This window comes from Apteryx mantelli, chromosome 28 (assembly GCF_036417845.1).
Source record: "Apteryx mantelli isolate bAptMan1 chromosome 28, bAptMan1.hap1, whole genome shotgun sequence".
Classification (NCBI taxonomy): Eukaryota; Metazoa; Chordata; class Aves; order Apterygiformes; family Apterygidae; genus Apteryx; species Apteryx mantelli.
In genome coordinates this window covers 2,465,763-2,485,645 of record NC_090005.1, presented here as the reverse complement: position 1 = coordinate 2,485,645, position 19,883 = coordinate 2,465,763, and the positions used below count along the sequence as shown (strand labels likewise).

The following is a 19,883-nucleotide window of genomic DNA, read 5'->3' as shown; positions in this document are numbered from 1 at the left end:
CGGGCTGGGCCTGGAAGGGACGGCTCTGCCCGCCAGCGAGGCTGCGGGGCCCACGCCGAGGAAGGGTCACCAGGGAGGAGGGGAGGCCTCCAGCGTCCCCGGGTGTCCCCCTGCCACCCAAAACCCGTGGGACTGACAGCGGCAGGTTCAGGGGCTCCTGCCTCCTCTCCCCAAGCCAACACTGAGGCTGCATTAACATCCTGCAGGGGAGCAGTGAGAGCCAATGCTCGGGAGCATCTGTCCCAAGCTCCGAGCGGGACACGGAGAAGATCTCTGCACGGCAGAAGGGCCTCGGCTTTATTCAACAATGCCAAACCCACAGCGGGGCCACGGCTGCATTACCAGCTCCTGCCGGGCTCGGCTTGCAGCGAAGCAGGTTGTCCCGGGGAGCAGGGCTGCAGCGGGCCCCTCTCCATGGTGTCCCGTCCTCGTGGCATCCAGGAGCGGCTCACAGAGAGACACCCATCAGGTTCACCGGTCGCCCGCTGTAGCGCTTGGAGACATCCGCTTCAATCTAGAAGACAGAGCCACAAGATCAGGGGGTGCATGGATGCAGCCTGGAGGCAGCAGCAGATGCCAGGGAGGGTGACCTGGCTCCAAGGATCATGCCAAAGGGGAGGCCCCAGGGTTAGCAAACTCCATCCCAGGACAGTCCATCTCTGTCCCTCACCAGCTTCCGGAGCTCCTTCGTCTTCTCCAGCAGGCGGTCAAGTTTGGGCTCCAAGGCGCCCTGCTCTGCCAGTGCCTCCTGCCGCTTCTGGCTCATCACCTCCTTCTTCACCACCAGCAGCTCTGCCTGCTTCAGCTTCTGCCGGAGCAGCTCACTCACGCGGTCCACGTACCTGTGGCAGGAGAGCCAGGACCTCCGTCACTCCCAGGGCCAACGTTCCCATTGCCCATCAGGGTGTCACCCCTGCCCCGGGATATCCGGCACCTCCATCCCAGCTCCCAGGAGAGCCAGGACCTCCAGATGTGCCCCCCAGAGCCCCAGGGTCCCCCCAGCCCCCATGCCATCCCTCACCCAGCCCTGACCCCCCTGTCCCCACCAGCAGCCCCAACCTGGGGGACGCGAGGATCATGAAGAGGTGCTGCATGCGGCGGGTGCTGAGCTGGCCGATAAGGGCCTGGGTGGCGGCCAGCAGGGAGCCCACGCGGGCGCTGGTCTGGCCCTGCAGCATGGCAGGGGCCAGCTGGAACTGGCTCACGGCCAGGACGTCGGCCTCCTCGCCCATCTCCACCAGGCGCTGCGACAGGAACAGCTCCAGCTGCAGGGACAGGGGCAGGGAGTCAGCGGGATGCTCCAGGTACCGGATGTCCCCTGCATGGGGCCCCGGGGGTGAGGGCATGGAGGGACACAGGTATCAGGACTCCTGGTGTGAGCCAAGGGGACCAGGGCCGAGCCGCACTCACCTCCATGAGCTCGTCGACGAACTGGCTCCGGGTCTCGGCATTCTCCAGGAGCGTCAGGGCATCAGAGCCACAGGCGACCCCCTCCGGCACTGGGGGACAAGCCAGGGGTGAGGGGGGCAGGAAAGCAGCAGGGAAGGGATCTCTGCAGCTGGGACAAACACCAGTCTGGATCCCCTGGGCACCCGACTAGCACCCTCGCGGCCTTTCACTCCAGGCCCAGCTAGGCCTCCTTGCACAGCCAGGGCACCCAGGGTCACTGGAAGCATGGAAGGGGGTGTAAAGGCAGGGAGGGTGCTGCCTGCTGGTCCCTGTGCCCATCGGGATCCCCTGTGCCCCTCCGCGGCCATGCTCACCCTCGGTGCCAGCCTCCAGCACTGTGATCTGCACCCCATCGCTTTCGCCATCTCCCCAGTCGATGCCATCATCCTGCTGCAAAAGGAGGGTGTCCTGTGAGACGGGGGTGCCTTTGACACCCCCGTGTCCCCAGCCCAGGCCTGGAGCAGCTCCAGGGTGTGCAGCTGGCGGTGACGCACCTGCGGGCTGGGCTCCAGCGCGATCCCCCAGTCGATCTCCTCACCCTGGGCTCCCCCGTCTGCAGCGGCACCGTCACTGCCTGGGGTTGGCTCCAGTGTGAGGTCTCCCCAGTCAATCTGCAGCGAGAAGAGCAAAGAGACCCCGAAATAGCCTTGGCCACATCCTGGGGCTGCAATGCCCGTCCCCAGCTGGAAACCTCGGCCATTTCCTCTCCAGCTCTGGAGGACGCTGCCTCAACATTCCCACTGTCCCCTGGCCACAAGCTGCCCGTGGTCTCAAGAGGCCTTTGCTTTGCTGCACAAACGGACACTGCAGAAAGGCAGTGAGACCTCCCAAGAGAGACAAATCCCCACCAAAAGATGCAGCTACCTCTGGGCTGCAGCACACGCCCACTGCCCTAACACTCCAGAGCCAGCTGGGGCAGAGAGAAATTGCCTTTTGGGGGTCCTCCACACCCAGGTGACTCCCAAGGCCCCTCCTTGGCCTGGGAAGGATCAGAGCTGAAAAGCAAACCCAGGAATCAGTGTATGCAGCTTGCTGGGCAAGGTCAGGCCCTTCACTGCTGGTTCCCCAGCCCCTGTATTCCAGCTCTCCCAGATGCCACCCCAGCAGCACTGCTCTGCGCCAGCTGGCCAGCACGTACCGCGTCCTCCTTTGGCTGCTCCGGCACCTCCTCCACCTCCGGCCGCTCCACCCGCGTGGGCTCGAGCCCTGTCCTCCACTCGTAGACGGTCGTGTTGCCTCGCTTCACCACGTGCCGCAGCAGGGGCACCACCTGCTCTGCAGAGCTGGGAGACACCACGAGGACATGGGTGCCGGGCCCGGAGCAGGGAGCCCCCAGCACCCTCAGGGTGCCTCTGGGAGAGCCCGAGCCCGGGCACAGCTGGGAAACCTCCCAGCCAAACCTGCTATCACAACACGTGGGGAAAGATCGGGGCCTGCCCCTGCGGCTCGGCACCCAGCCCGTGCCCACCTCTCGCACACGAACTCCACGCAGGCCTGGTACAGCTCGATGGCCTCGGAGAGCGCACTGGCTCCCGCCCCGATCTCGGCTAGCAGCGACGGCAGGTCCTTCACCAAGGCCAGCAGCTCCTGGCGCACGTTGTCCCCCTGCGGAGCAAGAGCAGGGACAGGTCAGGGTGGCAAGTGGGGAAGCCCGGGGCGGGGGGCACCCCCTGGAGCAGCCTGTGAAAAGGGAAAGCGGGCTCTGGGGTCTCCCTGCAAACCCCAGCTCTTCCCACAGGTAACAAGGCACCGTGGGGACATTCTCCGGGACAGGGGGTCCTGCAACAGGGCTGGGCTCTGCTGGGACCCTTGCAGGTCGGAGCAGACGACAGGGGGCTGCCTCGGGGAGCTGCGTGCCAGGAGAGGGTTTGGTGCCCGAGCGGGGAGGTGGCACAGCAGGGGCACCCCCACAGCAGGGCTCGTCCGGGTCGGGAGGCCACAGGAACTCACGGTGATGCCGTACTGCTTGCAGGAGGCGTAGAAACGCTCCCGCAGCTCGGCCACCCCCAGCTGACACTCCTCCTCGCGGCGGGCGAAGTCCTGCTGGGCCTGCTGGCACCGGCTGATCTGCTTCCTCAGCGAGGGGATCTCGTAGCTGACGCTGCGCACCAGGAGGCTGGCGAGCTCGGCTGCAGGAGGGGCAGCGAGGGCCCTGAGACGCCGCCGCCGCGGCCCCCCCGTGAGCTCCCCAGCCGCCTCGGGCGCTCTGCTGGCTGCACACAGCCCGGGGCGAGCGGAGGAGGGAGCTGGCAGCCGTAAGGCAGAGCTGGTTTGTGGTGCTCACTCTGGAGCAGCCGGTGGGACTTCTCAGCCCGTCGGGGGCTGCCCACCCCCATCCTCATCCCAGCTGCGAGACCAAAGGCCACCCACACCCTGCAGACACCCCCAAGGGGCTTTCCAGAGCCCACTGGGGAAAGCCGGAGCGGCGAGGGAGCTGCCTTACCCAGGTAGGTGTTCTCCTTCTCGTAGAGGGACACAATCTCCTGCCAGTCCTGGGGAGGAGGAAGCAGGGAGTGGGTGAGGCTGCGAACACACCGGCCGCTGGCAGACACACGGCCCCCAGACCCTCGCTCACCTTCATGCGCTGGGACGAATAGCGCCCAAAGAGGTTCTTGGTGGAGGCCTCAGTGCCTTTGAGGATCTCCACAATCCTCAGGCAGTGGAAGTAGTGGATGTCTGCGGTGGAGGGAAAGATGCGGTCACTGCAGAGCCAGCGATGCCTGTCCGGGTCCTGCCTTGCTCCCAGCCCGGCCCAGGGAGTGCAGGCCTGGGAAAGGGCCGTGCTGCTGGCTCTCCGTCTCCTCCTCGCCCCGGGAAGCTTATTGTAAGAGAAGCCCTTGGGAAAAGGCTCCAGGTCCAACAGCTACCACTGCTGCCCGTGTCCCCAGCTCTCCAGGGCACCCCAGCCCCCCCAAACCACGCTCTACTCACAGGACCCTGAGAGCAGCTCCTTTATCTCCTCGTTCTCCGGCATGTCTTGCATGGCCCCATTGATCTTCTCGCGGATCGCCAGCACCTGGCTCTGCCATTTCAGGTTGCAGTGTCTCCTGTCCACCAGCCAGTCTGCAGGCGGGAGGGAGACGGGGTCCTGCGGGGGGCTGCACACAGCCAGCAGGGGGGTCACCCCCCCCTCCCCAGGGCAGCACTACAGCCCCAGATGTGGAACACGGAGATAAACTTCCCAAACCTGGGAAGGGCCTGACGGGGGGGAAGGGGGGTCTCACCCCGCTCCTGCCTGGGCAGGGGCAGCGGAGGTGCCAGCGCGGTGCCGAGAGGGGCAGCGCCACCACGCACCGCACTGCACAGAGGGGTGACAAACCCATCAGGAGAGCAGGACACGAGTGACACAGCGCCCAGGAAGGGCCCGGCTCCCCCGACGCCCCGTCCCGCACGCCAGGGTGTCCCGGCACGGTGATCCCCCGCCTCCACCCCACACCTCGGGGTGCCCCTGCCCAGGGAACCCCCTCCCCGGTGCCAGCCTAGGAACCCCCCCCCCCGCCCCGGGGGACCCCTGCCCGGTCGGGGGGGCGCCGTACCCAGGAGCTTGCTGGTCTGGATGTCGATGGGCAGGTTCTGGTAGTCCTGGGAGAGAGCGGCAGGGTGAGGAGGGCACGGACGTGGCACGACGCGGCGGGGCGAGCCCTGGCCCTGGCTCCGGCCCCCCCTGCCTTAGCCTGGCCCCACTGCCCGGGCCGGGCCTGGCCTGATTCCCCCCCTTCCCGGGCCTGGGCCTCACCCCAAGCCCCCTGCTTGGGCCTGGCCTGATCCACCCCCCTCACCCGGGCCTGGCCTCATCCCCCGGGCCCGGCCCCGTTACCGCCCCCCCGCCCCGGGCCTGACCCCACTCCCACCCCCACCTGCATGCCGCCCCGCCGGCCGCTCCGCTTCCGCTTCCCTCCCCCCCCCCGGCCCTTCCATCCGCGCCTCGGCCCCGCCTCCCGCCCCGCCCCCACCGCCAATCCCCGCGCGCGGCCCCCGCTCCCCGGCCAATCGGAGCGCGCCCTCCCGCGCCCTCGCTCCGCCGCCGCCAATCAAAAAGAAGTGAGGGGAGCTGGGGGAGGGGCGAGGGAAGGAAGAAACAAAGCCACGTGCCGGCGCTTCGATTGGCCGGCGGGAGTCCGGGGGAAGGAGAAAGGCCAGCCAATCAGGGTGGGCCCCGACGGGCCGCGCATGCGCGGTGCGGAGTCCCCGGGAGCCCGGCCCCGGCGCAGCGGCGGGTCCGGCACGTGGCACCGGCGTCACCCGCGTCGCCCGCTCCCGCGGCCCCCCCCCCCCCCCGCCCCGCCTCGGGCAGGGCCGCGAACCGGAGCTGGAGCCGGCGGCGGATGGGCCGACGCGGGGGGCTGCGGCGGGCCGGTGCCTGCGGGACCCCGGGGAGGGGGGACAGAGGCCTCCGACCGCCCCCGGGGCCCGGCCGGGAGAAGCCCGGGGGAGGGGGGCAAAGGGAGCGGGAGGGAGAAGCGGGAGCGAGGGAACCGGTCCGGCGACAAGCTGAGCCAGGCTCCGGTTTCGCCTAATCCCTCACAGCCGGAACGGTGCGATCCCCCCCTCCCCCCCCCGGAACGCGGTCCCAACCGGGGCCCCTCGGTGCTGCCCCCCACGGCGTGGGGAGCGGGGGCGAAACGCCGCCGGGGACCTGCCCCCGCCAGCCCGCGGGCGCCGGCGGCGAACCAGCGCGGTGGCGGCGAGCGGAGCTGCCGCGGGCCCGGCAGCAGCCGTCGGGGCTCGGTTATGATTTGCCCCGTCATGAATATTCAGCGCTGCCCTGGCCCGGCCCCCGCTGTTTGCTCAGGCAGGAGCGGTTTGATCTCGGGTTAACCTTGACTCAGAGCAAACAGGGCAGCGACAGGTACGCGGCACCTGCCCGCCCGCGCGCCTGAGACGGGGGGCTGCGGCGCCCCGGCCCTCCCCGCGGCCCCCCACCGTCCCTCGGGGCCGGCAAGCCGAGCGGCGAGGGGTCCGGAGACGCAGGTACGCTGCCGGGGTGCTGCCGGCGCGGGGAGACCCGGGCGTCGCGGCTCGGCACCTCCGCCAACGTTGCATCGACGGCTCCCGTCTGGGTCCGGAGAGCGAGGAGGGGGCAACCGGGGCCTGGGGTGGCCCTGACCTGGTGGGTCTGGCCACACCAAGCTGGGCAGCCCGGCTCTCGGGGACGGGGAGCACCGGCTGCGGCCCAGCGTGTCTCGCCGTGGCTTTTAACGGTTTTCCCCGAGCTTTAGCTGCAGCCAGGGGTGCCGGCGCTGCCCCCGGGGCTGCACCGATGCGGTGGCCCTCCAGCCCCGGCAGGCCGAGAGCGATGCAGGCACCCCTCTCCGCCGAAGACGCTCCCCGCGAGAGCGGGGCCCGCGTGTTGGCAGGGATCAGCGAGGCAGGGGATGGGGAAGGGGGTCCGGCCGCCCGGATCTGCAGGGTCAGTCACTGGCACCGCATGGGCACGGAGCCGAGTTGCCCCCTTGCTACCAGGGCAGGGATCGGAGCGCTGGAAATCCCCTCCCTCCCCGCTCCTGGGGAAATGTTTAACTCTGTGGAGCGCCTGGGAGCTGCCTTCCCCGTCCCTGCCCTGGAGCGACGCTCGACGCTCAGCACAAAGCCCTTTCCCAGCTACAATCGCGCAGCGACAGCGGCCGGGGCCCTGCCAGCTCCCGGGAGCGCCGGCGCTCCTTCCCTTCCCTTCCCTGCAGCAGGAGCAGGGTTGGGCGAGTGGAAAACACCAAGCTCCGGGCTGCAGCATTACCGCTGCCACGCGGGAGGACCTACATGACAACCGGGCAGGGAACTTGAGCACCTCCCTGGTTCTCCCTTGACTCCCAGCCCCGTTCCCGGCTCCCGTTTGCTTACTGGGATCATTGGGTACAAGAGCATCGTCTCCCCCGATACCTCCCAGGTCCCGCTGCCCTGACCCCGCAGCCAAGGACTCTCGCGCCGGGCGGATCGGCAGCTCCGGGACCACAGGCCAGGCTGGAGCCCGCGGCAGGAGCTGGAGGGAGCTCGGGGTCCACTCCCAGCCCCACAGCAAAGCACATCCCACCCTGCCTCAGTTTCCCCAGCGGTAAACGGGGAGGGGGAGAACAAGGCCTGAGTGCAGACGGAATCGGGCCCAGGAGTCCTGGCGGGGCCGTTCCCCGCACCAGGTACCCAAGGGAAGACACAGGTTAGGGCTACCTCGCTCAAGACGAGCAGCACCAACGCGTGCCGCAGGGCAGGAAGCAGCGAAGCCCAAGGGACCGGCGGCGGCACCGACCGGAGCAGCGGCCCCGCGCTGCCAGCAGTGCCAGGAGGTGCCGCCTGCCTCGCGGCAAACTGACGCAGGCACGAGGGGAACCGCGGGCCCAAGGGCATCAGGGCAGATCTGGGCCGGTTTTGCTCACGGCCGACGGGAATTCCCAAGCGATGGGAAGGCAACAGCTCGGGAAGCTGGCTAGGGAAATGCTGCAGGGCTTTGTGCACACGGGGGCTGTAAAAGGAAGACTGTGCCCTGCCAAAGCGGACAGGGAGCTTGTCACTTGTCCCTGCTCCAGGGCACGTCCCCATAAGCTCTGGGGCCAGGGGGACGCATCAGAGAGGAACCACCCCGGGAAGGTGACTAGGAGGGAGAGCAAACCCGAGAAAGGCTCGAGTAACATCTCCATCTTCCTTTTAGACGCGAGCTCTTTCTGCCGGCGGCCGTGGAGGGGCAGAGATGGCAGAGAACCACAGCTGGTGGAAGCTGACCTTCCTGAGGAAGCGCAAATCCATGCCCAAGGTGCTCTACGAGAGCCCGGACATCTACGCCAGCGAGACCCAGGAGGGCTCGGGCAGCGAAGGGCCGCCCGACTTCGCCGCCCGCCTGGAGAAGATTGTGGATAAGAACAGCAAGGGCAAACACGTAAAGGTCTCCAACTCGGGCCGCTTCAAGGAGAAGAAGAAAGTGCGGGCCACGCTGGCCGAGAACCCCAACCTCTGTGCGGCCGGCGAGCGGGAGGAGAAATGAGGCTGCGAAAGGGGTTGTGGAAGGGGGCAAAGACCCAGAGGACCGATGCCCTCCTGCCACAACCACGGACTCCCAAACCCAGCTTGACTCTGACCCATCTGCGGACGATGGACCAAGCGGGGCAGGGGCTCGCGCTGCAGGGCTGGCAGGCCTCACCCCGCCGGGCACTTAGGAAGGAAAAAAGGACTTGGATTGGATTTTATTTAAGGAAATAATAATCCTATTTAAACTCAGCCCCACGGGGTGATCACTGTGGGCTCACAGCACTACAAGGGCAAATGGACAGGGCGGAGGGATGCGGCTTCTCGCGGCGCAGGGAATCCCTGTGCCGGGAACGAGGAGAAAGAGCCGGTTGCAGCAGGCAGCCGCGCTGCAACGGGCCGAGCAGGGGAGCAGAGCCAGGGAGCAGCCGGGCAGGTGCCCATGGCTCGAGCTGGGGCTTTGCCTCCGCGTGCCTGAGCAGAACAGACGCAGGTGACAAATTCTCTAGGGCAGGACAGTCTAACCGGTTCCAACTGGGATGAGGACACTAGTCCCAGTTTGGCCGCTTGCTGCGTACCACCACAGCCCATCACTCCCCAGCTCCGCCCAGGTCCCCCCACCCTGAACGCAACGGCCCCGGTTCCTCTCCTGCCTTTCACTCCTGCGGAGGTGAGACCCCCGGGAAACCCGCTGCTCGTCTCCAGCCAAGGTCACTGCTTTAGCGGCCATCTGCGTGCGCTTGGGCTCCGAGGAGCACTCGCGGAGTCACCGACGCCACGTCCTCCGGGGCGGTCGCACCCAGAACGGGCCTGTTTGCACGGATCTTTGCACTGCTGAATTCAGCCTGTTCCCAAGAGACGCCCCAGACCCGACGCTGCACGTGCCACTTCCCTCGCCTTGAGGAAATAACTGCAGCTGGCAAACGTCCCCAGGAGCCGCTCTGCTGCAGTGACTTCAGAGGGCTCTCGTCTTCCCGGGAGGTGCCGTATTCCCCCTCGTAACCAGCTCTAGGAGCAGGCTGCTAAGCCGGGAATCGCCCTCTGCTCCCAGAAGGGGAGAGCTGATCGCTAAGTGCGGCAGTGGAGACGGACCCAGCCTGGGAGGGCTGCAGGGAGCCGCGAAGGCTCATCTCACAAGCCCCTATTTTTAGTAGTTTCTTGGAAGCCAAGTCTTTTGTAAGCTCTCGCTACTGTTCTTTGTTAATAAACCAGGTCTGGAAACAAAGGGAGCTCAGTGTCTGCTCCGTGCGGTCGCCCCGGGCACAGCACAGATGGGAGAGCTTTGCCGGGGGAGATGGAGGAATCCCAGCCAGTCTCTCCCGCCCTGTCTCCGTGCCGACCTCCCGGCCTGGTAGGGGACTGTGACGGCCCGCAGCAAGCAAGCACAGCTCCCCGGCTTCAGTGCCGCCTCGCCGGCGGCTCCGTGTTGTCATTGGAGGGCCGGCTCCGGAGCCAGCTCGGCCCAGGCCAGGCTGCTCTCCTTACAGGATCTCCAGAAAAGGAGCAGCTTTGGAGACAGGCTGTGGGTCTGCACCGCGATCGGCACGGGGATCGGTGCCAGCTACCGCCAACGCATTCATGCAGGGAATCCCCGACCGCGCTGCAGCACACACACACACAACATGCACCGACCTGGCGCTCTCCTCCCGCGCCCGGCGCTGCCTTCTCCTCCCGCCAGGAACTGGGGGCAGGAGGGGACAGGCAGGGACAAGAGGGAGGTGGCTGTCACCAGCACCCCCAGCCCGGGGACAGGCCTGCACCAGGAGCCCCCCCCAGCTCGCTCTCTCTCTCCGGAGCAGGGTGCGGCCGCACCTGAAGTCAACAGAAAAAGCAGCAACTTTCCAGCTATTATAAAAGCTGAATTGTGCCAAGTGCTGTGATTCAAACCCCTCTTCCCCGGGCACAAACCCTGCGCCAGGGCAAGCCGCGGCTGCCGGGCTTCCCAGCAGCCCCCGCCCTCGGCTCTGTTTGCTCACCAAACACCGGCGGGTTCACAAGCTGCTCTTTGTCCCGCGCTGGCAACGCCAGAGGGTTCCTGCCCGAAAGGGAAGGGAGGAAGAGGGGGAGGAGGAGGAGAAAGTTGAGTGCTCTGAGCCGTCGGACAAGGAGGAAGTGCAGCAGGCGCCAAACCGCTCATTTACATCCGTCCCGGTGGCATCTGGGCTCCGGTCATGCTCCTAAAGCCGCGGGGGTGTCGGAGACCCCAGGCTCTGCGACGGGGCCGGGCTGCCCTCACCCACCACAGCGGGTTACGGACGGAGCTGAACCAGCCCTGGAAAAGCCCCCAGCGCCTTAACGGGACGTCGCGCTGCCGGTCCCAGCAAGCTCCCCGAAGGCAGCACAGTCCCGACGCGCGGCCCGGGGACGGGGACGGCCACCTCTGAAGCAGTGCTCGAGCTGCCCTGGCACGGACTCTCCCCACCAGCACCAGCCCCACGGCCTCCACCCCGGGCTCCTGCAACGCAGCCGGTGCCCAGAGCCTCTCGGGGCTGCAGGGAAACCCCGCGAGGCCAGAGCCGTGGGGCGGGACGCGGTCAGCTCCTCCGGGCCCCACGGGGTTACCCCGGGCGCGAAGGACCATCGCTGCACAGGGACCCAGCTTTTCCTGCTCCCCCCGGCAACAGAAAGTTTGGTTAAAGAAGAAAGATAACTACAGCGTTTCCTGCTGCACGCTCCTGAGGAGGTTCTCTGCTGTCTAATACCATGGCTGAGCTCACGCTCTTGCTTTTCTCCAGCGAGACACTAACTTGTGACCACTACTGCCCTGCCAGAACGCAGCTAAAACCAGCCGGGGGCTTCGGCAGCCACGGGCAGGGAGGGAAGCGAGCACCCTCCGGCTTCTCTGACTGCAAATTGTGTTTCGATAAGGGACCAAGCTAAAAAGACCATGGCGCAGCCCTCGCCTAGGCTGATTCGTGGTGACCAGCATGACAGAAGCGGAGGACAGGCGCAGAGCGCTGCTTTCTATCCGAACCTCACGCTGTAATCTCGACGTGACGCCTCCCAGCGTCCCCACGGCGCCCCTCCTGTCCCACCCCAGGCCATCGAGCGCTAGGGCAGCTCTTAGCGAGGGATGAACACAGCGGGGAAGGACCAAGGTCGCCGAGTGAGTCAGCGTGACAGTGGCACATAGGGCAGGCGAAGACGCCAGGGCAAGGTCAGCTGGCTTCCCGGAGCCAGGGAGCCACCTCGGGAAGGCACCGTGTCACACATGATGCCTCCAGCCACGGCAGGGGACACGCCACTGCAGTCGAGGGAACGGGCCCTCGTCACACGAAGGGAGTGACGGGCCATGGGGGCGGCCGATGGCAGGCTAACCCGGACCTCCTCCGGGCACAAAGAGCCACACGGCTCCCCTGTTTGGGGTCTCTCCCTGTCACCACTCGCTGTCACCCGCCGCAGGGGTTTGCCATTCCTGCCGAGTTTGGCAGAGACTAGGTGGGTTTCCGGCTATGGGACGCCGCAGGTGAAGGGCACAACGGCGCAGGCCTTGCTCCCAGAGAGCGAGCTAAGCCCAGACGCGCTGAGCTGAGCCCATCCGGCTACCGGCTTCGTTTGCCTCATGGACAGGGGCCACGCAAATCCAGCGCAGCCAAAGCTACCTCTTCCTGCACACCCAGGCCCCACACGCCTGCGGAGACACGGAGCAGCCCTGGCCCCTGCACTGCCCACCTGGGCCTGGCCCAGCAGGGAAACCACCGACGGGGCAGGAAAGGTGCTGGGTGCCAGGAGAGCCGTCCTGCGCAGGGCGCTGGGGCAATCCCCTTCGACCTGCCTGGCGCTAGCACGGTCCTAGACAAGGGGGGTTTGAGCAAAGCCTTTCCTGGGCACAGAGTCGGGATCCCAGAGGCCTGCTGCGAGGGAATATGTCCGTGTCCCCTCCGAGGAGGCCAGAGGGGGAACAGCACCACCTGCGAAAAGATGAGGAACACAGAGGTGCAAAACTTCCCACAAAACCAGCGCTCGCCTCCCCTCCTTGCCATCCCAGCAGCGGGAGGTGCCGCCTCTGCTCACCTCCCAGCGCGGCTGGCTGCACCCTGGCAGGAAACCTGGGTCCCGGACGCAGCAAGGGATCCAGCCCTCCGCAGCGGGAGCGGAGCGGGGGCGCTGCGTTCCCTGTCACATCAGAGGGGAGGGAACGGTCTTTGCCCGCTGCGAGGTGGCCCGACACGTTCGCACGCGCACCCTGGGGCTGCGCACATTAGGAGGACGCGGCCGGGAGGCAGCAGGGCCTTTCTCGCCGCGAAGGAGAGCCCCAGGCTACGGGAAACCCGTGCCAATATCGCGAGAGTCAGACAGGTCCGGGGATCCCGCGGGCCCAGCCTGGCAGCAGCCAGGCTCCGCCACAGCCAGCGAAGGCCAGAGTGCAATCCTGCCCCGAGAGCAAGCGATTGAGAGTGTAAACATGTGCGCGGAGCTGGGGGAGGACAAAGGTTATCAGGGCCCAGTTTCACTGGGACATGACCCAAGAGAGCGAGGAAAGGCAGCCAGCGGCTCCCACCGGAGTCCGCGGCGGCAAGCTGGGCCGCCAGCACCCTCTGCCGGGGTTTACCGGGCCCGGATCCCCGTCCCAGCGCCGCCGCAGGCAGCCGGCTCCCTCTGCCGGAGAGCGCAGCCCGGCCGTTCCCGGAGCCGGCTCGGCACACGCAGGTTAACATTAACCCAAACCCAGCACACAGCTCCGCTCCGATCGGGCTTTATTTTTTCCAAGCTCATACACTTAGCCGGGGAGGACAAAGAGCAGCGCCCAGCCCGCAGGCACCGGTCTGCCGCCGGCCCCGCCGGTACAACCAGGCCGAGGACTGGGGTCCCACCGCCCTGCGGAGATGGGGCGCACCAGCGACAACACGCACAGCCAGCCGCGAACACCAGCAAGGCAGCGGTGACGTTAAAGCCACAATTAAATACGTTATTGCACAGAATGAACAAATCACATGATTCTAGCTAAAAAAAGTGAGACGCGATATGGTCCCAGTAGCAGGGCATGACAGGGGGACAGATGGTTCCCTGACAGAGGATTTTCTGGGGTCTCTCATGATACCTCCACAATCATTAACATGATTAATTAACTGCCAGCCGCACTGGGAGCTATCGCTCCCCTCATGCTGGCGGGGGGAAGCCCACCTCAGGGAGACGAGGATCCTTGGGGCTGGACTTGACATGAATTTCCCGAGGAAGGGCAGAGCGAGGCCAACCTCCTTCCCCAGGGCACGGAGGGCGGCACGCAGGCAGGGGCGGCACAGGTAACGCTCCCGATCGGGCTAAAACATCCGGAGACCCCCGCGGGCTCACGGGGAGAAACGCTCAAACACCCAGCCGCCCTCCCCCCGGTGCGTCATGTGTCCCAGGGGGGCCGAGCCGTCCCGCAGGCGCCGGAAGACGATACGGTCGTGCAAGCGGTTGGTTTGGCCCTGCCAGAACTCCACAACGTCTGGTTGCAGGATGTAGCCCCCCCTGGGAGAGAAACACAGGCCGTTAAAGAGGCCCCGCAGGCGGCCTCGGGACGGACCGTCCGCACAACGATCGGCGCAAGGCAGAGGGGGAGAAGCGCGAGGAGGTTGCCAGGGGCAGGACAGAAGCTCCCGGCCTCTCCTGGCCCCCAGGGCGGCCTCCAGCCAGAGGACACGCTCCGGATTTTGAGAGCGAGGCAAACCCCCAGCCCCCACGATTAGCGACGACACGACTCATGACTCACCAGTACGCCGGCTTCGGCACTGCCGTCTCCCTGTACTGCTCCTCCAGCTCCGCGTTCTTCTTCCTTAGATACTGCAGGGGAAAAGGATACGTGGTGAAGCCCCAGAGCACCAAGCACGGCAGGGAGGGAGCCCTTGGCCCTGCCGGTCCCCTTCACACATGATCGCTGGGGAAAGCTCGGCCATGGGGAGAAACCGGCGCCAGTCCCGCTGCCCTGGCGCTCCTCACCTCCCTGTCCGGAATGACGGTGCTCTGCCGGCTCACAACAGCCCCAATCTGGCTGCTCTTGGGGCGGGAGTGGAAGTACTGCTCCGATTCCTCCTCTGACAGCCGCTTCACCGAGCCCTCGATCCGCACCTACGTGGGCAGGGTCAGACAGGCTACGGCTACCAGGCTCTGAAGAACCACGCGAGCTCCCAAGAGAAGCATTGCTCTGTTCCCCAACTCTCCTCCCAGGAACAACATTCCCTGTCCTGTCTCATCCCCAGAGCCCTGCATTTCTGCCACAGCACAAGGAAGGGAAGGGCAAAAGGGAGCCAGGACTCATCCAGTGTCCAAAGCCCCCACCTGAATACACGGACCCTGAAATCCCACCCTGTGTGGGGTTGGCCGTGGCCGTGTAACACTGCGCCAAGGAATTGATTTGTTCCCTCTGCTGCCTCCCTGGTCCCCCAAGCACCCTGCCAGCACCAGGGGAAACTACACACCTGCCGGTTGAGAGGCTCCCAGTAAAAGACGACTGAAGCAAAGGGATTGGAGTCCTGAGGTGCAGAGCAGGGAGAGGGAAGGAAAAAAAACAAGGGAGTATCAGCAAACAAGCAGCACTTCAGACTTTAAAAACCTAGAAAACTCATCTAATTTGCCTAGGCCAGGCCTGCCACGTGCTCCGGGCCACAGAGCAAGGCAGAAAGGAGCAAGGCAGGTCCAGCCCACGGTGGGAGGTAGAGCCTTGATCAAAGCGGGGGCTAACAGAGGCGCGTCCAGCCCGCTCCACGGCACTGAGGCAGCCCCAGCCCTCAGTGCAGAGGGGGCTGGAAAGCTGCTGTCATGGCCCTCAGCCGAGTTAAGTCTCCAGCACACACAGAGCGCGGCTCGGTGACTCGCCTGCACCCGTTCCCAGCAGCGCTTGCTCCCTGGCATGGCTCCGACCAGTGCGCGACCCCACTGTGACCCCCCAGGCCCTGCCCTGCGGGGTCCGGAGGCCGCAGCGGCACCACTCACCAGCTCCTTTCCCTTACGGCTCTCGTGGTTGGTGAAGAAGCGGAAGCCGTCCTGCCCAAAGCCCTTCAGCAGCACCATGCGGGCCGAGGGCTTCCCATCCCTGCGGCACGAAGGAGGCAACGCTGAGAGCGAGCACAGCCCAAACGTCACCCCAGGCCACAGCCAAGGGAACCCCCCGGCTGCTCAGTGGCAAATCCCACTGCCGTGGGGCAGCTTTGCCCCTTTCACGCTCCCCCGTGAGCCATCACCTGGGGGAAACGCGTCTCCAGCCAAGGCCACTCGAGACCTGCCACAGTCACAGGCAGCAAAGAAGCTGGTGAGGCCAAGGCTGAAGGCGCCGCAGGCCACGACCAGGCCAGCCTCCGATGGCCCGGGCAGTGCTGGGGAGCTTCAGGGCACCTCCTGACGCTTTAGAGAGGTGCCAACATGCCCGGGGTGTCACAGACCCCCCCTTCGGAGCAGCCCAGCCCCGCGGGAGGAGGGAGCGCACGGAGCCTCGCCAGCCTCACCCGGTGCAGGTGGCCAAGCACATGGCGTTCGCCTCCCCGACGTCCGGGCACTGCACGGCCTCCTCGAACCAGGCCCTGAACTGCTCGATGGGGTCGCGGGAGGCCAGGTGCTGCTCCTCGAAGGCCTGGGGACACAGCCAGCACCGGGGGTGGTGGTGTCACCCTGGTGCCCGGGGACACAGCCAGCACCGGGGGGGGGGAGGGGGGGTCACCCTGGTGCCCGGGACACAGCGAGTGCGGGGGGGGGGGGGTGTCACCTCTGCCCGGGGACACAGTCAGGGCCGGGGGGGCCTTAACCCCGGTCACCCCCGAGCCGGGCCCGTCCCCCCCCCCAGTGTCGCGGCTGGGCCCCCCCTCCCGTGTCCCCCCCCTCTCCAGCCGCCCCCGGCGCCGCCACCTCCTCATCCCCCCGGTAGCTCTTCCTCAGCGCCCCCAGGTCCATGCCGGAAGTGCCCCCCGCGCCCCGCGGCCGCCGACGGGTGCCGAACAGGGCCAAGCTGCGCAGCCCCCTCCCCACGGCGGCCGCCGGCATCGCCCCGCCCCTCCAGGGGGTGAGGCCACGCCCTCGGCCACGCCCCCGCCGCCTCTCCTCGGCAGCCAATAGGGGGCGGCGAGCGGGCCCCCCAATGGGGAGGAGGCCGAAGCGCGCCCCCAGCCAATGGGAGAGGCGGCGGGGGCGGTGCCCGGAGACCAGGAAATGGTGTCAGGGCTGTAAACAGGCACATGGAGGGGCCCTTAAAGGTACAGTGTCCCCGGGGGGGCGGACGGGGCTGGGGCTGGAACCGGGGACCGGGGCAGCGGGGGGTTGGGGGCAGGGGATGGGGGGGCACTGGGGGGACAAGGGCTGGGGTTGGGGACAGGGGCTGGGGACAAGGGGACACTGCGGGGACAGAGATGGGGTTGGGGACGGGGGACACGGGGGGATGGGGTGGCGACAGGGGCTGGGAGGCCCCTGGGGGGACAGGGATGGGTTTGGGGACAGGGGGACACTGGGGGGACAAGGGCTGGAGTTGGGGACAGGGCTGGGGAACAGGGCAACACTGGAGGGGTTGGGGGGACAGGGCTGTGGTTGGGGGCAGGGGGACACTGGGGATGGGGTGGGGAAAGGGGCTGGGGGGACACTGGGAGGGACAGTGATGGGGTTGGGGACGGGGGGCACTGGGGGGACAGGGCTGGGGTTGGGTATGGGGGACACTGGGGGCTGGGGTTGGGGACAGGGGCTGGGGGGAACAAGGGCTGAGTTTGGGGACAGGGGGACACTGGGGGGACAAGGGCTGGGTTTGGACACAGGGGCTGGGGACCAGGGGACACTGGGGGGACAGGGATGGGGTTGGGGACAGGGGCTGGGGGACAAGGCAACCCTGGAGGGGTTGGGGGGACACTGGGGGGGGGGAACTGGTGAGGACTGGGCCAGCCAGGCAGGGGGCGGCAGGGGACCTGCTGGGGGACACCGGGGGCACGGAGGGGCACAGCAGGGTGGCCGGGGGCTGGCAGGGGACAGCAGCGGTGGGGGGGGGGGGGAGGAGGACAGGCAGGGCGGCCTGGGGGGCAAACCCCGGGACCGGGGTCCCTGGCGGCCGGCGTCTCCCCGCCAGGTCGCCCTGTCCGCTGCCGGCAGGACGGCCGTGCCTCGGCCGCGCTCCAGAGGGATCCCGCGCCCTGACGCCCATGGCCGACGGCGGGGCCGAGCCGGGGGCTGCCCGGGACCCCCAGCCCGAGGGGAGGCGCCCGGGCGGCCGCTCCCGCTACCCCCGCGCCCAGGACCCCGCGCCCGGCCCGGGACATGGCAGGTACGAGGCCGCTTCGACGGTGGCACCGCAGGCGTCCCCGAGCCGGGGACGGCGGCCGTGCCCCGAATCCCGCGCGCGGGCTGATGCCTCCGCACCCCCCCCAGGACCCCGCTGCGCCCCGAGGACGCCGCCGGCCGCAAGAGAGCCCGGCTGTGCCCCGGCGCCCGGGCCAGCCCCAGCCGCCCGCGGGTGCCCGACAGCCCCCGGGAGCCACCGTGGCCCGGCCCGCAGCCCCTGGTGGCATCGGTGTCAGCGACGACCGCCAGCCCCGGGGCCGGCGCGGAGGGCTGGACGCCGCGGGGCGCCCGGCTGGCGGGGCTCTACGCCGAGCTGCTGCGGGAGCTCGAGGCCCAGGCGGCCGAGCTGCGGCAGGCGCTGGCCTTGCGGGACGAGGCCGCCGCGCGCCGCGACCGCCGCCTCCGCGAGCTGGAGCTGGAGAACCGGCAGCTCAAGAGCCACATCCGCCGCCTGGAGGAGGAGAACGACCTGCTGTCGGCTGGCGCCGGCCCTGGGGCGCCCGCCGCCGCCACCCCCAGGACCCTGCTGGCCTCGGGCTCCAGCTGCATCGGTAACGGCACCGGCACCGGCACCGGGGGGGAAGTGCGCAGGGATGGGGTGGCAGCAGGAGGGAGCGGGGATGGAGAGACGGAGGGGAGCAGCCGGGGTCCCCGTGCCGCGGCTCAGCCCCGTCGTGTCCCCGCAGGCGTCAGCGACAGCAACGTCCAGTTCCTCAAGGGCCTCGTGGGGCTGCTGGAGAGCGGCGCCGCGGCGCAGGTGGGTCCCGGCCGGCGGCGGGGCGACGGGTGCCCCCCGCCGGTCCCCTTCACCCCGGCCGACCCCTCGCTGTCCCCGCAGGTCGGGGGGCTCCAGCCCTTCTCCGGCCCCTGGGAGCAAGGCTGCGCCCCGGCCAACGTGCCGCGGAGCCCCCCGGCCCGGCGGCTGCGGGCAGGGCTGCCCGGCGGCTTCGCCCCCTGCCTGGGCACCGAGGAGGGCGCCGGGAGCCCGGCGGCGCTCACCGACACCGCCTGCCTCTGGGAGGAGGGCGGCAGGGACACGCTGCCCGACGGCACCCCGCTCTGGGCCTCGCCGGTGGAGGTGCGCGGGGACCTGCCGGGGCTCCTGGGGTCCCTGGAGGGTCCGGGAGCTGGAGGGGGGTCCAGGTACCCAGGGCGAGGCCCAGGGATGGAGGGGGGTCCCTGGGGGGTCCGGGAGCTGGAGGGGGGTCCAGCTACCCCGTGGGAGGCCCAGGGATGGAGGAGGGTCCCTGGGGGGTCCGGGAGCTGGAGGGGGGTCCAGGTACCCCGGGGGAGGCCCAGGGATGGAGGGGGGTCCCTGGGGGGTCCGGGAGCTGGAGGGGGGTCCAGGTACCCAGGGGGAGGCCCAGGGATGGAGGAGGGTCCCTGGGGGGTCCGGGAGCTGGAGGGGGGTCCAGGTACCCCGTGGGAGGCCTAGGGATGGAGGGGGGTCCCCAGGCTGCGGCCGGGCCCCCGACGAGAGCTCTCCCCTCGCCGCAGGAGAACGGGAGGCCCAAACTGGAGCTGGTGCCCAACTCGGGCGTCTACATCACCCACCCGCAGCTGGACGACCTCTCGCAGGTCTCCACGGACAAGCCCAAGCTCATGACGCGGCGGCTCCTCGACTACTTCTTCTCCCGGGAGACGCTGGCCCGCTCCTCGGCCACGGGGCAGCGCATCGCCCACAACAACACCACCATGGAGCGGCCCCTCCGCCTCCCAGTCGCCGTGGTCAACGCCATCAAAGGTAGGGACCAGAGAGGGGACAGGCAGTGGGATGAGGTCCTCGTCCCCTCCCAGTGCCCAAGGGGATGTCGGGGCAGAGCACGAGCCAGGGGTCAGCTCGGCACTCACCGGGGTGGCTTAGCCGGGGTGGCCGCAGGATGGGGCAGAAAGTCCTGGAGAGCATCACGGTGTCATAGGTCCAGGGCAGAAAGTCTTGGAGGGCGTCACGGTGCCGTGGGGCTGGAGTCACCATCTCCGGCTGCCTCCCCCCGGGGCCGCGGGTGAGCACCGGTCCCCGTCCGCCTTGCAGAGTATGTCACCAAGATGTGCGGCCGGGGCTGCAACTTCAACGCCGTCATCAACAGCAAGTGCGGCACGTCCCGGCGGGCCGTCAAGAAGATGGGCGTGAAGATGGACTGAGCCAGGACCGTGGGACGGCCACGGCCCTTCGGCCAGCTCAGCCGTCAGGAGGGACGAGTCCTCCGGCGCAGCTGCTGCGGACAGGGGACGGGGAGGGACGTGCTCTCCCT

At 68.2% G+C, this 19,883-nt stretch overlaps 4 protein-coding genes across 5 annotated transcripts; 2 read left to right on the top strand and 2 right to left on the bottom strand.

The window, feature by feature from the left end:
* Positions 1-272: 272 nt before the first annotated feature.
* Positions 273-5,346, bottom strand: CDK5RAP3 (CDK5 regulatory subunit associated protein 3). Its single transcript, XM_067312095.1, has 14 exons — positions 5,307-5,346; positions 4,986-5,031; positions 4,381-4,512; positions 4,025-4,125; positions 3,893-3,941; positions 3,400-3,578; positions 2,918-3,054; positions 2,588-2,732; positions 1,944-2,060; positions 1,764-1,839; positions 1,411-1,499; positions 1,060-1,265; positions 671-842; positions 273-514 (listed from the first exon to the last, which is right to left on the bottom strand). Exons 1-14 carry the CDS (start codon positions 5,310-5,312, stop codon positions 449-451), a joined length of 1,521 nt encoding a protein of 506 aa, XP_067168196.1. The 5' UTR covers positions 5,313-5,346; the 3' UTR covers positions 273-448.
* Positions 5,347-6,054: 708 nt separating this feature from the next.
* Positions 6,055-9,620, top strand: PRR15L (proline rich 15 like). Its single transcript, XM_067312094.1, has 2 exons — positions 6,055-6,420; positions 8,090-9,620. Exon 2 carries the CDS (start codon positions 8,129-8,131, stop codon positions 8,417-8,419), a length of 291 nt encoding a protein of 96 aa, XP_067168195.1. The 5' UTR covers positions 6,055-6,420; positions 8,090-8,128; the 3' UTR covers positions 8,420-9,620.
* A 3,663-nt stretch (positions 9,621-13,283) lies between these two features.
* On the bottom strand, positions 13,284-16,349 carry PNPO (pyridoxamine 5'-phosphate oxidase). Its single transcript, XM_067312093.1, has 7 exons — positions 16,222-16,349; positions 15,825-15,949; positions 15,316-15,415; positions 14,802-14,855; positions 14,323-14,451; positions 14,096-14,166; positions 13,284-13,854 (listed from the first exon to the last, which is right to left on the bottom strand). Exons 1-7 carry the CDS (start codon positions 16,264-16,266, stop codon positions 13,689-13,691), a joined length of 690 nt encoding a protein of 229 aa, XP_067168194.1. The 5' UTR covers positions 16,267-16,349; the 3' UTR covers positions 13,284-13,688.
* A 52-nt stretch (positions 16,350-16,401) lies between these two features.
* On the top strand, positions 16,402-19,857 carry LOC136994397 (uncharacterized). Of its 2 annotated transcripts, XM_067312091.1 has the most exons (7): positions 16,402-16,565; positions 17,443-17,614; positions 17,719-18,182; positions 18,318-18,388; positions 18,470-18,709; positions 19,129-19,375; positions 19,664-19,857. In XM_067312091.1, exons 1-7 carry the CDS (start codon positions 16,451-16,453, stop codon positions 19,771-19,773), a joined length of 1,419 nt encoding a protein of 472 aa, XP_067168192.1. In that variant the 5' UTR covers positions 16,402-16,450; the 3' UTR covers positions 19,774-19,857. The 2 variants fall into 2 exon arrangements, with proteins under 2 accessions (XP_067168192.1, XP_067168193.1); XM_067312092.1 differs by lacking the exon at positions 16,402-16,565 and having other exon boundaries at positions 17,408-17,614.
* Positions 19,858-19,883: the final 26 nt, after the last annotated feature.

Bases quoted from the DNA above. Each gene is read 5' to 3' on its own strand.
- CDK5RAP3 (XM_067312095.1), bottom strand. The intron at 3,055-3,399 runs GTGAGTTCCTGT...CTTGCTCCGCAG, and splicing joins GCAAGCAGTACGGCATCACC to GGGGACAACGTGCGCCAGGA. The intron at 2,061-2,587 runs GTACGTGCTGGC...TTCTCGCTGCAG, and splicing joins AGCAGCCAAAGGAGGACGCG to ATTGACTGGGGAGACCTCAC.
- PRR15L (XM_067312094.1), top strand. From the start codon at position 8,129: ATGGCAGAGAACCACAGCTGGTGGAAGCTGACCTTCCTGAGGAAGCGC.
- PNPO (XM_067312093.1), bottom strand. From the start codon at position 16,266: ATGGACCTGGGGGCGCTGAGGAAGAGCTACCGGGGGGATGAGGAG. The intron at 15,416-15,824 runs GTGAGGCTGGCG...TTCGTGCCGCAG, and splicing joins TGCTTGGCCACCTGCACCGG to GGATGGGAAGCCCTCGGCCC. The intron at 14,856-15,315 runs GTGAGTGGTGCC...TCTGCACCTCAG, and splicing joins GCCGTAAGGGAAAGGAGCTG to GACTCCAATCCCTTTGCTTC.
- LOC136994397 (XM_067312091.1), top strand. From the start codon at position 16,451: ATGGGGAGGAGGCCGAAGCGCGCCCCCAGCCAATGGGAGAGGCGGCGG. The intron at 18,389-18,469 runs GTGGGTCCCGGC...CTGTCCCCGCAG, and splicing joins AGAGCGGCGCCGCGGCGCAG to GTCGGGGGGCTCCAGCCCTT. The intron at 19,376-19,663 runs GTAGGGACCAGA...TCCGCCTTGCAG, and splicing joins CGTGGTCAACGCCATCAAAG to AGTATGTCACCAAGATGTGC.